This window comes from Balaenoptera borealis (assembly GCF_965194805.1).
Source record: "Balaenoptera borealis genome assembly, chromosome: 16".
NCBI lineage: Eukaryota > Metazoa > Chordata > Mammalia > Artiodactyla > Balaenopteridae > Balaenoptera > Balaenoptera borealis.
The window spans coordinates 23,432,492-23,449,056 of NC_138872.1; the positions used below are offsets into that span (position 1 = coordinate 23,432,492).

Here is a 16,565-nt window from a genome sequence, read left to right on the forward strand (position 1 = left end):
TACCTGGCACCTGCTCTGGGCACAGAGCAGGCACCTTCCATGTTGTCTGCTGAATGAATACTTAGAAGAAGAAAGGGAGAAAGGGAAGGGAAGTCCAGAGGGAGGATAATATCTATCTCCCAGTGTTAGGAGGATCTGACAATACACAAAAGCCCTGGCCTGAGCGGAGGCAACGTCACACCAGCCCCACACACCCAAACATACACATATCGCACACAGGGGTGGGAAGGGGCCCACGGGCGGCCCTACCTCCCTGTCCACGCCCACACCCTCCCCGAGTCCCCTGATGAACCAGACAGACAAGAGTCAGATGCACAGACAGGCAAAGGTGGGTCTGGCCCCATGACTCGCCAAGACCACCAGGCTGCCCAGAGCCAACCAGCCTCCGTTCCCGCCCGCTCTGTCCCTGGAAGGCCCTGCACACTCCCAGTCCTCCAGGAATCTCTCACACCCCAAAGGTGGCAGGTTTCCCCCCACCACCCAGGAGAGGCATGAGACACTAACACCTTCTCCCTGCCATCTCACCTCAGCTTCGAGGACTGGAGCTGCAGCTCAGAAAATTCCCAGCACAGCCAGGTGGGGGCCCAGAGATGGGCCAGGGCAGCCTCAACCCCTCCTACCCCATCCCACTCCCACTGCACAGATGGAGAAACTGAGACCCAGAGAGGGCATTGCGGCGGGGTGGGGAGGGGGGTGGTCATGGTCACCAGGCTGGCCTCTTGCCTGGGACTTGCTTGCCTTCTCACCTGGATGCCTGAGTCACACAGACCTGGCTTCAGATCCTCGCTCTACCCACACCAGCTGCACAGCCTCAGTTTCCTCAGAGATAAGATGGGGATGATCACAGCACCTTGCCCCCTTCACTGCGGGCTGCACACATGGAGAACACAGGTGGCAGAGGGCCCTGTCCTCCCACAGCAGGCCGAGTCCAGCCAGGACACCTCCCGAGTTGCAGGTGACCCCCTCAGAGCCATCACTGCAAAGCTGCCTGCTCAGCTTCAGAATCCCAAAGCCCGGCCCTCACAGTGCACCCTGCCCAGAAAAGATAGGCAACCATGCCAGGGTCACACAGCAAGACCCCAGCATGCAGAGACTTGAACTTGGGCCCTGTTCAGCTGAAACTCCAGCCCCGAGCCTCCCACCCCAAAGTGGATCTGGCAGAGCCAAGGAGGTGCCAGGGCTTGGCGGCAGCCGGAGGAGGGAGGGAGGCAGGCAGGCAGGCAGCTGGAGGTGGTGGGAAGAACCTTTTCTTCCCCTGTCTTTAGCAAACTCGGGTCCCCATTTCCAAGCTGCGCTCCAGAGCCCTCAGTTGCTGCGTCACTGCACGCAGTCAGCCCGCGGTGGGCGGAAGGGAAGGCTCCCTCCCTCTGGCAGGGGCTGGGGGGCAGGGGGGTGGTGGGGAGCCAGACAGAGGGTCAGGGGTGAGGACAGTGAGGGCTCCCTGACAGCTCCCAGAGGGAAGCCCAGCTGGGTTCACCCCTGGAATCACAGAGGGCTGAGCTGGGAGAGCCTCGGAGACTTAACCCCTAGTGCCTCACAAATAGATGGAGACCATGAGGCTCAGAGAGGTGCTGGGATTCAGTCGGTGACACACAGCAGCAAGCTAGCTCATCATTCGAATTCCAAGCCCCTATCTCCTAGCAACTGCAAAGCAAAAGCCTCCTGGACCCACCTTTGTCACCGCGGGCTCATCTGTCACTGCAGAAAGAAAAATGTCTGAACTAGAGGCCTAGTTCTCACTCCCTGGCCCTGGCACCTGGAAGCACAGAGACCCCCACCTGCACGATCACAAGCACCTCAGCGGGGTGTGGTTCTGAGCCCCTGTCGTGGGGCGCCACACAGTGCTAGGTACACAGCAGGCGCTCAATAAGTGGTCTTGTGCTCCATTTATGTGCCGGGATGCTGGCCCCATTTCTACATTGTCAAAGACAGAACCCGCCCACATCATGTGTTTTCTAAAGATGACCCCCTCGTGTACCAAATGTCGCTTTAGCCATTTTTGAAGTAAACTCCGGGAGATGGATCACCTGCACAGGCCTTCTTACGCGGAAGAGAGGAATACAAATGCCGTGTTTGCTTTGCCGCCTGCTCAGGAGCGCCTGCACCCCTGTGACTGGGCCCTGGGGGCTGCGGTGTTTGCGTGAGATGGATCTGCCCCCTCATTGGACGGCCCCAGGAACCAAGCGCTTTGTTCTCCCTCTGTTCTGCAGTCATGGTCACTTCTCAGGACCCGTGTCACCTCCCCGTCCCCCCGGAAGCCGGAGAGATGGGCCACCTACCGGAACTGTGTGTTAGTGGCAACTAAAGGAGCTGGGACAGGCCACGGCTCTCTTACTAACAGCACGCTTCCCCCGGGGCCTCCAGCAGGGCCTGGGAGGTGAGGCGCTGCTGAGTGACCAGTGACATCCACAGGCACTCTCAGACCAGGCTGAGCTCCACCTCCAGGGTGTGTCCAGGTGCCCTCAAACCAGGATCTGGGTCTGCCACCCACATTTGACTCCCACGGCCTAATACCCACCTTCCATGCCCTCCACCATCACTTCTGTTGAACAAATGGGAACTTTAGAATTTCCATAACACAGGGCTAAGAGTAGACTCTAAACTCTAACCCACCCGGATTCAAATCCTGGTGCCACCACTTCACCAGCTGTGGGGCATTGGACAATCTACTATAGCTCTCTTTGCCCCAGTTTCCTTGTCTGTAAAATGGGGAGAGTAATCTTAGGGTGGGACGGGACAAAAGGAGGGGCCGGATTTACGGTGCTCAGAGGCGGTGCTCACTCAACAGAGGGCCCAGCACCGTGCATGGCTCCTAGGCGATGGTCACTGATGCTCTGTGGCGTGAATGGGTGTTAGTCAATGATCCGTTGTCATTATTATTATATCATCAACATCAGCAGGGATCCCCGAGCCTGGTTTTGCAACTAGCCCTGGTATAGGGTGTAGCAAAATTTTCCAAACAAAATTTGCTTCCATTCATTTTGGGTTTTTGAAAAGGCCACGTCAGACAGCTCGGCGAGGAGGAGGCGGCATTGCGAAACCCAGCACAGAGAGATCTGGGTCCCGCTCCTCGGCTCGGGAAATGATGTGCGATCCATGAGCAAGGGGGGCCCTCGGAGCCGGCACCCCCAGGGCTCGGTCCAGGGGGCTCCTGGCCTCCTGGGTTTATCCCCACTCTCTGAGTGACCCTGAGCAGCCACCCAACTGCTCTGAGCCTCAGTTTCCTCATCTGTCAAATGGAGACAATTTCTGTTTTTATTTGTACCCCTCCCTGGGGGTGGTTAGAAGATGAGGGGATTAAATGTGTTCTGCAAACTGTAGAGTATCGCACACACCCTACAGGCCTCAGTCCTGGCCTGGGGCAACCACCAGGAGACACTGTGAAGTGGGTGTGGGAGCAGAACAGTCTTCACCCGCCCCCCCCCAGAGGCCACAACAAAAGAAAATCTAGTCACCTGAGTTTTAAAGGGTTCCCCCCACAAGAGTCTGATGAAGCGGGGAGTGGGCTTGTCTTTGGTGCAACACAGGAAGCCCCTCCTTAGTGAGAGCCTTTCTCAAAGAGGGTGGAGTGAGAGTTTGCACGGCAGGGGCCCCCTCCCAGCTAAGCCGGCCTCCACACTCCCTTAACCGTCAGGATCCTCCATTAGAAGGAACTTCGGAGCCTCACGCCCAGCCCCTCAAAGCCACCAAGCCCCAATGTGGGACAGCCCTCCCCACGCGCAAAGAAGAGGCAGGGCCCCTGAGGACTCCCTTCCCGGGCTGTCAGGATCACAGACTCCAGACTGTGGGTAGACACAAGGCCCCTCTGAGTTCACCAGGCCCTAGCTTTCACTTTACTCAGGCAGTCCAGAGAGGGGACATGTCTCATCCAAGAGCACACAGCAAGGCAGCAACAAGGCTCCTGGCACAGGCTGGACACCCACCATGACAGTACATTGCCCACCTCCATGGCCAGCCCGCTCAGGAGGCCACCTCCTCCTAGAAGGACACATACCCCCACCAACCCCAAGCCTACCCAGCACTTGGCTGCCTCCTTGCCTCTAACCATGCAGTTCTCTCAGCCAGCAGTGCCCTTCCCCACCATTCTCCATCGACCCAAATCCTTCTAATCCTCCAAAATCCACCCCAGATCCAGTGTGTGTCCTCCAGGAAGCACTCCCTGCAGGTCCTAACTAGTGGCCCCTTCCCAGCACTCGAGCAGCCCCAGCCTCCATCACTGAGAGGGGCCTGGCAGGATGACTAGAGTTTACAGAGCAGGGCCCTGTGGGGGGCCTCTGGGTCCCCATGCCTGGCACAGGGCTGGGCACTCAGCAGGCCTCAGGAAGCAATGGTGGCCCAAAGAGAGAATGGAGGATTAGGAACTGGAGAGGTGAAGGAGCTGGTGGCCTAGTGAAAGAAAGAAGGGATGAACCAGTAAATAGGTGATGATGTGAGCAGATGAACTGATTCAGGAATAAATGCCTGGCAAGATGGGCACAGACACACCACCGAAGATGTAGGGTCTTGCCCAAGTGCGGCCCCTCACCCTCTTGTAGAGCCTCTGGGGGCTCCTAGATGTACTGGGAATTTAGAGGCCACAGGCCTATCAGAGCCCAGCCAAATGCCTCTAGGTTTGCAGACCCAGCTGGAGGCCAGGAACCCACAGGGATGGTCAAGGTGGCAACTGGGACTGGCCAAGGGTCCCACCATGCCCTACCAACCAGTCCTTGACTGAGAATGGCCTAGACCTGTCCTCAGCCCCAGGGGAACGGCATGAAGAGGCAGGCATAACCCTGGCCCTCCCCACACCAACCACACTGAGCGACATCCAATAATAAGGCATGGTGACTGGGTCACTGAAGGCAGAGGCCCATGGGGCTGTAAAGGTGGTGACAGGGACACAACCTGGCCTGGGTACCAAGGAAAGCTTTTTTCTGGAGACCTGGATGATGAGTAGTAGTTAAGTAGGCAAATGAGGGGAAGGAAGGCAGGAGGTTCAGGCAGAGGAATCAGCATGTGCAAAGGCCCTGAGGCTGGAGGGAACCTGGCCTGTTCCAGGAACTGAAAGCAGGCTAGGGGAACCGGAGCCAAAAGGTGGGGGGGTGGGGGGCAGCGGTGCAAGATGTGGCTAGAGGAGTAGTGAGTTGGGGAAGGAGGCTGGGCTTCATCCTGGGAGCTGTGGGTATTTATTGAGTACTTACTGTGTGCTTAAAAAAAATCTGCATTCACAATTTTATGAATTCACATTCCAGAATGTTTAAGTGAAAGTGTTTAAATGCACTGTAATCAGACAATGCTATTTTTTAATGCTTTTTTGAATGAATGAATCTTTCAATCAATCAATCACGGATGTATAGGAGGGTAGAGACCACCTGCCCCCATCACACAGAATGCCCTATACAATTCCTCAGGGTCTCCCCATCATGGAGAAACGCTGGCACTGATGAAGCCAGTGGCCCATAAACCACACAAGAACCTAACGAGATGCCAGTGGGTGCCCCCGGTACGTCCAATACGTCACTGAGTCTTCTGAAAGCTCCAAAGTACACAATCTATCCTTAGTTTCCAAGTGCTGCACAGACTGTCTTCAAAAACACCAACTCAGCTGCCAGGCAGCCTCGCGCTCAGGGCACAGCCCTCAAACCCACAGCTCCATTGCAAGGCTGGCACTAGTGGGATGCTGCCCTGGGTCCCACATGACAGCCATCCATCAGCCCGCTCCACCCCACACCTCCTCTCCAGTCTGGACCTTGCCTTCTGTCCCCAGTGCCCAGCACAGACTGTCTCCCCCTGACAAAACAGGGGCTCCTCGAGGGTGGGGACCACATCAGGCCATCACATGTCCCCAGCACCTTGCACAGGCCTAGCCTGGCCTCTGATGGATGAATGAGGGGCGGGTGCCAGGGACACCACACACAAGCACACTCGCTTAAGTCCAGCGGCCGCCTCTCAGCTCCAGGAGGACCCAGGAGCCCTGGCGCACCCCTGCCACGGCACAGGCACGAGCACACACGCCTGCCCCACGTGCACAGCCAGTGTCTCCAGGAGCTGCTGGGAATACAATTGGCATCTGCCACTGACTGGCTGCCAACAGCCCAGTTCCGGGGCCTGGCGGTGGTTCCCAACACTCCAGCTACCAACGGGCTACCGGCTCTGCGGCCCCACCCAGTCCTGCTGCCCACAGGAGTCAGGCCCCTCAGGCCACCCTGGGGCCAGGCAGCCCACAGTCCCCCCTGTGGGACAGAAACTGGGCTCCTCCAACAGCCTCTCTGAGACGGTCCTGTACAACCTCGCTTCAGCACCTCTGGCCTGGCAGAAGACACAGCCCCCTCCCACCAGCGAAGGCCCAGAGGCAGAGGGAGCCAAGACCCCAGGGAACTGGGCTGGGCCGGGAGGTACAACCGGGTAGAGCCAGGCCAGCCCAGCCTCCCTTGAGGCTGGGGACTGCAGCCCCCTCCCCCTCTGATATTTCCACTTCCAGGCAGGTGTGGGTGCAGGAACCCTCCCCCCATTAGCCCTGCTTTCCAAGCTTGAGGCTTCCCATCCTAGGGGCACCTCCTCCGCCCCCTCATCCCCCAAGCCCTGCAACTGGCCTTCCCCATCCCATAAGCCCTTCCCCTATTTCATTTTTTCCCCACATCAACAGTCTCTGGCAGCCCCTCTGCAACACAGGCAGTGCCGAGGAAGAAGGGAGAAGGAAGAGGGATGAGGGATAGAGGAATGGAAGGATGGAGGGGGATTGGAGGCGGTAGGTTTGGTCGAAAGAGGCCAGAGGCCATCACATGTCCAGGTAGCACATGTCCCCTCCCAGCAGGCCCGGCACATCTGGACCCAGCTGGCCTCTCGGGCCACCTGGTCCACCCGCCACCCGCTCTGAACGCGAACCCCTTTCACCGCGGGGCGCCGCACGTGGGGGCCTCCAGTAGCCATGTGAGCACCCCCCCAGCCCAGGTGCCGGGTCAGCCCGGCCCCTCCCGGGTACGCAAACAGGGAGGGGGCGCTATGCAGCGGGGGGGTTGGGGGTGCCCCTGCCCCCTCCCCAGATGCCAGGTCCGGGGAAAGAGCTCGGGAAGCGGGGAGCCGGCCGGGCAGGCTCCCCGGGCTACTGAGGCGGGATCGGAAGCAGCTGGGTTGAATGGAGGAACGCCCGGGCCGGCCGGCCGGCAGAGCCCTCCGTCTCCTTAGCTCCAAGGTTGGTGGGCAGGGAAGGGGTCTACCTGACCCCCCGTCCGCCCTGCTGATGGAGGGTCGGGCCGGAGGAGAGGCTTCCCAGCTTTGGCAACCGGTTGACAAGGGGGAGTCCGCGGGAAAAAGAGGTGGAATGGGGGCCCGGCCCCGGATAGAGGGTTCCGGGCCCAGCGCCACCGCCCCCCGGCTTGAGGGTCGGGGGAGACCTAGATTGGGGGATCCCACCCAGAGAAGGGGGCTTCCCAGCCGCAGAGCCGCCCCCTCGGATCGGGGGCTCGGAAGACAGAACTGGCAGGGGGAGGGGGCTTTTCTGCGCCAGCGCCGCCCCTCGGTTTAGGAAGGTCTGTCCGAGAGGAGACCCGGATTTCGGGGTCTTGCCGAGGGACGGGGCGCACCGGCCCCGGAAAGGGGGTCCGGGCTACCGCGCGCCACCCCCGCGCCCTCACCTGCGCCCGGCGCCCCGGCCGCCTCCGGCCCGCTCGGCCGCTGCGCTGCGCCGCCGCCGCCGCTCAGGTCCGCTCGCAGGTCCGCTCGCCTAGGCCCCGGCCCCGGCCCCGGCCCCGGCCCGCGGGCGCCCCATGCCTCTCCTCTGGCCGGCGCGGCGCCCCAGATGCGGCTGCGGGAGGAGGAGCCGCGCGGCCCCGGCTCCCCGAGAGCGGCGGGGAGGGGGCGGGGGGCGGGGGGCGGGGAGAGGCGCGCGGGGGAGGGGGCCGCGCGGCTGCGCCCAAAACCAGGCGCGGATGCAGCCACCGGCTCGGGGCTGGGGGTGGGGGGGGCGCCGTTTCCAACGCCCACCCCCACTCACGCCCCCGCAACCCCGGGGGGGGAGGGGGAGGGTCTCCGCAGCCGGCGACGCTGGGTCGCGAGCCGGAAGGGCGCTTGGAGATCCCTGGTTGGCCGCTCAGAGAGTGCAGGCTACTGGCACAAGGTCACACAGCGCGGGCTGCGGTAGCGCGGGAACCTGGAACTCCAGGCTGCAGAGTGGGTCAGCGAGAACGTAGGTTGACGAGCGCCGGCCCCGTGGAGAAGAGAAACTGAGGCCCACAGAGGACGAGATTGGTCTGGGTCATACCGTGCGAGTCAGGAGGCCCTTGGGATTCGAACTTAGGGGTCCTGCCGCTGGGAACGTGTGCCCCCTCCTGGTGACCCGTTTCTTGCAGAAACCTCTCCCTGGTGTCTTCCTGCCTATGGCAGCACGGGGGTTAAAAACAATCCCTGAAGTCGGATGGACCGGGCAGAGTACCCATCCTACCTCTCCTGAGGCTCTGAGATCAGAGATGAGAGACTGTCCTTTTGGAGCCCCAGTTTCTCCACCTAAAATGGGAACAACACTAGTATAGTATCCCCAACTGGGATCGAGGAAACAAGGAGATAATGGATGTTAAGCTCCTTGCTGGTGCCTGGCATTCAGTAAGTGTCAAATGAATGTGCTCACTCTCCCTGGCTCCCACATCTCCCAAGAATGCCAGTTGAATGCAGAGTCAAAATGGTGTTAAAGGTTGGCATTCAAGGCTCCTTACAAGCTCTTTTTCCGGCTTCATCCACCACCCACCCACCCTGCCTCATCCTCATCCCAGAAACGTCTGTTCCAGTGCTTCTCTGCCTTTCCCTGTGTCTGCAATGCCTTCCCACCATCTCTACCTGGCAAACTCCTATTCATCCATCAAAGCCCTGAGCAATCAGTCACATATCCCAGTTTCTCACACTCCCTATCTGCCCATCCATGCCTCCCTTCTTTCCCACTGCCTGGTCTAGGTTTGTCTCTGTCTTTATGGGCCCTGACAACTGTGGTGAGAGGATGTCACTCAGAGGAGGTGACACCATGAGGTCATGTTCCTTGGAGGAGGCAGCTTTAGTAGGGCCTGGAAGGAGAAGTGAGTCTGGAGTTCCAGGGGGAGGAAGGAGAGTGTGTGGCAGGCAAAGAGGTGGTTTATGTTTGGGCAGAGTGTCAATAGGGCCACAGAGAATGCGCTGCCTGGAGCAGTTGGGAAGACTTTATTGTCTGAGCTGGGAGCCAGCAAGAGCCAAGAGCTGGGCAGTGACCTGGCAACATATGGTCAGGTTGAAGATGAGCAGGCTTTGCCCTGGAGAACACCTCACACAGGGGTCCCAGGAGACTTGTACAAGGATGTTCATAGCAGCATCATGTGTAATAGTGGAAAGCTGGACACAGCCTAGCTATCCATCAAGCAGAGATGGGGTAAATAGTGATGAATTCAGGCAGTGGGAAAGCTCTCCACACCATGATCTTCAAAATAGGTGAATGCAAGCCACATGCGTCCGTGAAAATAAGTCTCAGAAAAACACACTGTTGATGCAATTCATGAAAATTCAGAGTTGTACACTTATGATTCGTGTACTCTTTGTATGAATTTTATACTTCAATACAATAAAAAAAAATTTTTTTAATACATCATTGGATGAAAAAAGCAAATTGAAGATGGAAGACACAGTTTGATGCCAGATATATAAAGTTTGAAAACCCACAACACAATACTATATATTGTTTAGGGACACATGCATATGTAATATAAGTGTATTACATAAAAACATAAAAACACGCATGGCAGTGATAAAGAGCAAATTCAAGAGCGTGGTGACCCGGAGGGAGAAAGGGAAGGGAATGTAATGGGGCTTCAATTACACTTGAAATGGTTTATTTCTTAAGGTGAGTGGTGGGTACATGGGTGTTTGTTATGCTGTTCTCTAGACTTTGTTGTGAACATGAAATATTCGTAATGTAATAATGCTTTTTTTAAATTAAAAATATTTATTTATTTGGCTGCACTGGGTCTTAGTTGCGGCATGCGGGATCTAGTTCCCTGACCAGGGATCAAACCCAGGTCCCCTGCATTGGGAGCGCAGAGTCTTAACCACTAGACCACCAGGGAAATCCCTGCTTTTTTTTTTTAGAAAGTCAGGAGATGCCTGGGAAGGCAATGGGGAGCCATTGTTGGTTCTTGAGTGGGGTTGTGACATGGTCAGTGGACTGGAAAGGGCAAGACTAGAAAAGCAAGGTCGTGGGGAGGCTGGTGTGACAGTCCAGGGGACATGTGTGAAGGCCTGAGGGGGGACAGAGACAGAGTTATGGGGAGAAGGAAAAGGATGGGAGAGATTTAGAGGAATAAACAACTGGTGTGCTTAGGCAAGCGTCACAAACTTAAACGCTCACGGAGCCCAGGCAGGTCATTAAGCAGGCGGTGAGCATGGAGGTGTGGGGACTGTGACACATGGTCTGGCAGGGGCAGCCCCTACTCAGCACCAGCTGATTGTTGCCATGTAGGAAAAGAGGCCCAGTGGGGTTACATCTTGTTTTTTCAAAAAGAAATCAGCAATTCCGATTTTTTTAAATACAAAATTTTTCAGATTTTTTAAAATACAAAATTTTCCAAATTTTAAATGATGGAACTAAATTGAAAAAAAAAAAAATCAAAACTCTGTGGGGGCCAAGCCGTAAGGTTTGCAATCTCTTTGGTGAGGAACAGCCTCCAGGAGATGAAATGAAGGGACAGTGACACCAAGTTTTCCTGCCAGTGAGGCTGAAGAGGCTCACAACCTGAGCAGCAGTCGTGGAGGGCTCCCTGGAAGAACTGACACTGGGCAGTGAAGGGGGAAGTTGTTTCAGGCTAAGAGAATAGCAAGTGCAAAGGTAGGGGTAGAGCTGAGTGAGCCCAGAAGAGCAAAAGTCACCAACAGGGCATTTCACAGAAGGGAAACATGGCCGGTAAACACGAGGAGTTGCCTGACCTCATTAGTCATCAGGGAGAGGTAAGTCCAGACAGTGATGAGCTGCCCCTTTATTCCCATTCGACTGGCAAAAATGAGAAAGTCTGACAATACCAAGTGTGGGTAAAGATGTAGATCAGTGCAGCTCTCTGTACTGCAACACCACTGTGACCCAGCAAATCCACTCCTGGATACGTGTGCCCAAGAGAACCCTGCACACGTAGCCTGGGCCAGTGCTTCTCAAACTTTAATGTTCATAGGAATCCCCCAGGGATCTTGTTCAAAGGCAGATTCTGATTCGGCAGGTCTAGGGCAGGGCTGGAGAGTCTACATTTCTAACAAGTTTCCAGGTGATGCCAACCCTGGAACACAACACATTTTTGACGAGCATTAGGAGAAATGCAGATGAATATCCACAGCAGCACTGTTCGTAAGATCAGAAAACCTGAAAACAATCCAATTATCAATTGACGAGAGATGGAACAAATAAATAAATTGTGGTATAGTCACACATAGCCCTTAAAATGAATGAATCACAACTACACACAACCTGGATGAATTCTCACCAACGTGGCATTGAGGCTTTTTTTTTTAAAGACAACATTCTATACAGTATACTTTTTAAAATAATAAACAAGTAAAAACAAATAAATTGTTTAGGCATTCATACATGTAAGAAGACTAAAAACAAAGAAACTAGGGAAGGATAAACTCAAAATTCAGAATATTAGTGACCTCTGGCAGAGAGCTGGGGGATGGGCTGGGCTGGAGCACAGAAGTGGATGTCAGATTTTGTTTCTGTTCTAGTTCTTGGGCCGGGGGTTGGGGGTAGGGGACAGTGGTTCACAGGCACATATGTTGTTTTATAGTGTATTGTATTATATTATTTACATAGGGCCATGCATGGACCAATCCTGAGATTGTGTCATGAGCCAAGGATGCTCTTAACTCAATCATGAGTCCCTGAGGTCCGTATTTAAAAAGAGAGAGAGAAACTCATAGAGACAGAGACTCAGAGATGGAGAGACTGAGAGAGATGGGGAGAGTTGAGGACAGGCATGGTCCATTTGGGAACGTGTGTTCTAACCCAAGCACAACACAGAGCGGTCAGGGCTCTGAAGGGAACAGAAGTTGTGGGACTGTGGGATGTTTGCCTGAGCCAGCCAGGGGCCAGAAAGGGGCTGATATCGTGGGGAAGAGGCTGTGGCAGCCTGGGTGTCAGATTCTCTTCTGACCCCTGCCATCAGCCCACCAGCTCAGACCATGCAGAGCCACAGACTTCAAGAAAGACCCTAGGAGGGCTTCCCTGGTGGCGCAGTGGTGGAGAATCTGCCTGCCAATGCAGGGGACACGGGTTCGAGCCCTGGTCTGGGAAGATCCCACATGCCGCGGAGCAACTAGGCCTGTGAGCCACAATTACTGAGCCTGCGCGTCTGGAGCCTGTGCTCCGCAACAAGAGAGGCCGCGATAATGAGAGGCCCGCGCACTGCGATGAAGAGTGGCCCCCACTTGCCGCAACTAGAGAAAGCCCTCGCACAGAAACGAAGACCCAACACAGCCATAAATAAATAAATAAATAAATAAATAAATAAATAAACCCAAAGTTTAAAAAAAAAAAAAAGAAGAAGAAGAAAGACCCTAGGAGAGGACAGAATGACTCAAACCAAGTGGAGAGAGTCCACTTGGCAGCAGGTAACCTCCAGCCTTGGGTAAAGACCAGCTCTGGTAATGACTAGATCTGAGTGGTAACCACATCTAGCTAATGATGAGTCTTGGCTTGTGACCAAACCAGATAATGTCCATAGTCAAGATCAGATCTGGGGATGCCTGGCCCCAACACTGCTCTCCGGGTCAACCAGGCATCTGGTCAGCCTTGGTCAGCCCCTGGGAGAAATGGAGAGGGAGGAAAATCCCAGGGCCCCTGCAGGCAGTGAGGGTTGGCCTCTTTCTCCTCACCCTACTGCACACAATGAACTCTCTCTCCCCTACATAGCCCTTGGGTCTGGCCCCTCCTCCCCATTGCTCTGTCTCTGCCCTGGCTCAGCCTCTGCATCCCCTGACTGGACCACTCCAGCCTCCTCCCAGGACTCCTGCTCCAGCCTCTCCCTTTCCAATACATCCTCAACACCAGCCTCAGAGAGATCGTTCTATAAAACAGATGTGTCCCTCCCTTGCTCAGAACTCTGCTTTGGCTCCCTACCACCTGGGGTGAAAGTTTGAACTGGTATTCAGAGTTAGCCTGGTATTCAAAACTCTTCACCATTTGTCTTTTGCACCCTCTCCTAATTCAATTCTGGTCAAATCCCATGACTCAGGTACAGGCTCTGCAGTTTCTCCCAAAGACAAGCTGTTTCACACCTCAGCCTGTGCAGGTCCTTCTACCTGGAATGCCTCTCCCCCATTGGATACTCATCTTTTGAAATTCGACTCAGATGTCACCTACTCTGGGGAAACCTTCCCTAACTTCTACGCCCCATTCCCCATTCCCAGTTTGTCACCCCAAATACTTTATTTTTTCCCTTTGGTATTACCAAGTATTTCTTTCTTTCTTTCTTCTTTAGCTTTATTGAGGTATAATCAACAAATAAAAATTGTATATATTTAAGGTGTACAACTCGATGTTTTGATATACGTATACATTGTGGAATGATCACCACAATCAAGTTTATTAACATATCCACACCTCACATAGTTACCTTTTTTTTCTTGTGGTGAGAACACTTAAGATTACACTCTTAGCAAATTTCAAGTATACGATACAGTATTGTTAACTGTAGACTCCCCAGATGCTTTATGATTGCAAAGACACACCATGTCTCAAACACCTTATAACAAATGCTTTTGGCACCCACCTTGGAGTCCAGCAGCAGCCAAAGCGGACAGCTCCGAGACACTGGTCCACTGGAGGCACCCAACAGGTCTCTCCAATTCTTCTGCCTGATGGCTTTTTTTTTTAATAATTGAAGTATAGTTGATTTACAATATTGTGTTAGTTTCGGATGTATGGCAAAGTGATTCAGTGATATGTATATTCTTTTTCAGATTATTTTCCATTATAGGTTATTACAAGATACAGAATATAGTTCCCTGTGCTATCCAGTAACTTCTAGTTGTTTATCTGTTTTATATATAGTAGTGAGTATCTGTTAATTCCATGCTCAGAATTTATCCCTCCCTCCCTTTCCCCTTTGGTAACCATAAGTTTGTTTTCTATGTCTGTGAGACTGTTTCTGTTTTGTAAATAAGCTCATTTGTGTTATTCTTTTAGATTCCACATATAAGTGATATCATATAATATTTGTCTTTCTTTGTCTGACTTACTTCACTAAGTATGATCATCTCTAGGTCCATCCGTGTTGCTGCAAATGGCATTATTTCATTCTTTCTTATGGCTGAGTAGTATTCCATTGTATATACGTACCACATCTTCTTTATCCATTCATCTGTTGTTGGGCACATGAAGGTTGCTTCCATGTCTTAGCTGTTGCAAACAGACAGCATTTTCTGAAGTCACAGGAGCTCAAGCACAGGACAACTTGGAAATGAAGGGGAGTTAATGCCCTTAGAGCATCCTTCCATCATGGGGTCAGGAATCAGTGGGTAAATGCTCCTCCTTCAGGGAGGCAGTTCTGAGGCGTCTTCTCCGCTGTTCCTCGGAAGGTCCCCAGCAGGATGGCATTCCAGTGGCCATGTGCTAATGCACACTTTATTGACTTTCTCTCCTCTCCTGTCTCACTATCCAGGCTCCCTCCCTCCCACTTCCTAGGATCACCTCCCAAATGAACTACCTGTGCTCAAGTCACTGTCTCAGGGGCTGCTGCTTTTGGGGGGAACCCAAAGTAAAACACACCTGTTTGCTTCCATCTCTTACATAAAACTGGATATAGCTCCTTGAGGTCTGAGGCCACATTGAATTCACCTCAAATTGTGGCCAGCAATCTGGGTTCACATCCTGCTGCTTGTATTGTGTGACCTTGACCAAGTCACTTCCTTGAACACAGATGCTCAGCAAAAGTAAGTAGGAGATTCTCAGACTGTTAATGAAATATATCACAGGGTCAAAGGGGGGCGGAATATAGGACTTCACTCTTCCTTCTCTTTTCCTATGTTTTCCAATTTTTTTGAGTATTCACATATTCCTTTGCTTTGTTTTGCTTTGTTTTGAAGGTGTGGAAGGAGTGTGACCTCTGGACTGAGCAGGCCTGGGTTCAGATCTTGGCTCTGTCACATACTAGCTGTGACTAGGCAAGTCACTCAACCTCACTGGGCCTCAGTTTCCACATCTGGAAAATGGACACAAGCATGAACACCTACTTTGCAGGGTGGTTGTGACTTTTAAGATAGAAGCTCGTTGTAAACCACAGAGTAAATTGCAAACCTGGGTTATTGTTGTCCCTGGGGCTGGCATCAAGCCTGGCATGGAGGAGGTGCCTGGGAAATGTCTGGAGAACAAAAGGAGTGAAGCTACTAGTGGAGCCCCAGGGTGTTCTTCATCTCGTTCATTCATTCATTCCATGCTCACTGATACCACTTGGGCCAAGTCCTATGCTGGGCACCGGGGATACACAGTTGTAGGAGGAATGTCTCTGGCCTCAGGAGCCTTGCCAGCTCCAGGGGAGACCCAAGAAAACCCACCATTCCAGAGGGGCCCTGACCAACTGTCGGGGGAGTGTGGGAAGATGTCCAGGAAGAGGTGACTCCCAAGCTGTGCAGGACTTAGTCTGATGAGCAAAGGAAGGACAGAGTGGACATTCCAGCAAGAGGGGAGAGTGTACACTAAGCCCTGGAGGCCAGGCCGGGCCCTTGCAAGCCACTGTGGGCAGCTCATTGGGGCTGAAGTCTCAGAGTTCAAAGATGAAGCCAGAATCCAGCCAGGGCTGGATCATCACGACCTTGAAGTCCTCTGAGGAATCAGGATTTTCAACTGAAGGTGGTGGGGATCTATGGAAAATGAGGACAAGACTGGGAAAGAATCTTTGACTTTCTTTGTGAACCAGGGCAACTCCTTTTGCCTCTCGGAGTCTCAGCTTCCTCATCTGTACACTGGGGGAAAAAATATCACAACAAGGATGTTCTGAGGAGGGCTTGAAATGAAGTGTGCTCAGGGCCTGGCTGAGGAAGGCGCTCCATTCATTCATATGAATGGAATGAATGGACAAGTGAGCGAATGAATGAATGAATTTCTGCCAGGTACCCTCCCTCACACTAGTCTCAGCCTGGAACTCAGCCTCCTCCCCGCAATCCTACCTTCTCCCTGCCCTACCCCACTCAGTAGGGCCTCCTACTCGCCCACAGGCCAAGAGACGAGGGCGGGGACTTTTCTAGGGTCATCAAGTGAGTCAAAAGCACAGCCAGGTCCAGTGTTCTGTCCCTGCTCTGTGACGCCAGAAATGCTTTTTCTCTGTCCCTCAACATAGATTCACCTCCAGGGCCAGCCCTGGTGCTTTTTGGGATGGGAGGTGTTTGGGTTCCACTGTCTGCTTGGAGGGCCAGACCACCTGCCTCAGCCTCCCAGATGCCCGAGCTACCATCTGCTCCCACCAGAGCCTTCAGCTCTTTTCCTTAAATAGTTCCTCTCGTCTCCTTGGAGACATCTCTCACATGGAAGAAAGGAAGGGAGGGAGGGAGGGAGGAGGAGGAGGACAAGTTGGGTCCCATTTCCTGAGTACCTA

At 53.8% G+C, this 16,565-nt stretch overlaps 1 protein-coding gene across 5 annotated transcripts in view; it reads right to left on the reverse strand.

The window, feature by feature from the left end:
* The window catches only part of AAR2 (AAR2 splicing factor), a 134,431-nt gene that overhangs the window by 56,501 nt on the left and 61,365 nt on the right, over positions 1-16,565 (reverse strand). The window contains exon 4 of one of the 5 annotated variants that reach the window (XM_082361992.1): positions 8,179-11,255. The exons of 3 other annotated variants lie outside the window; for them this stretch is intronic. In XM_082361992.1, coding sequence (XP_082218118.1) covers positions 11,229-11,255 — 27 coding nt within the window. In that variant the 3' untranslated portion in view covers positions 8,179-11,228. Of the gene's footprint in view, positions 1-8,178; positions 11,256-11,314; positions 11,339-16,565 lie in introns of those variants that run through there. One more of the 5 variants, XM_082361985.1, reaches the window with a different exon arrangement.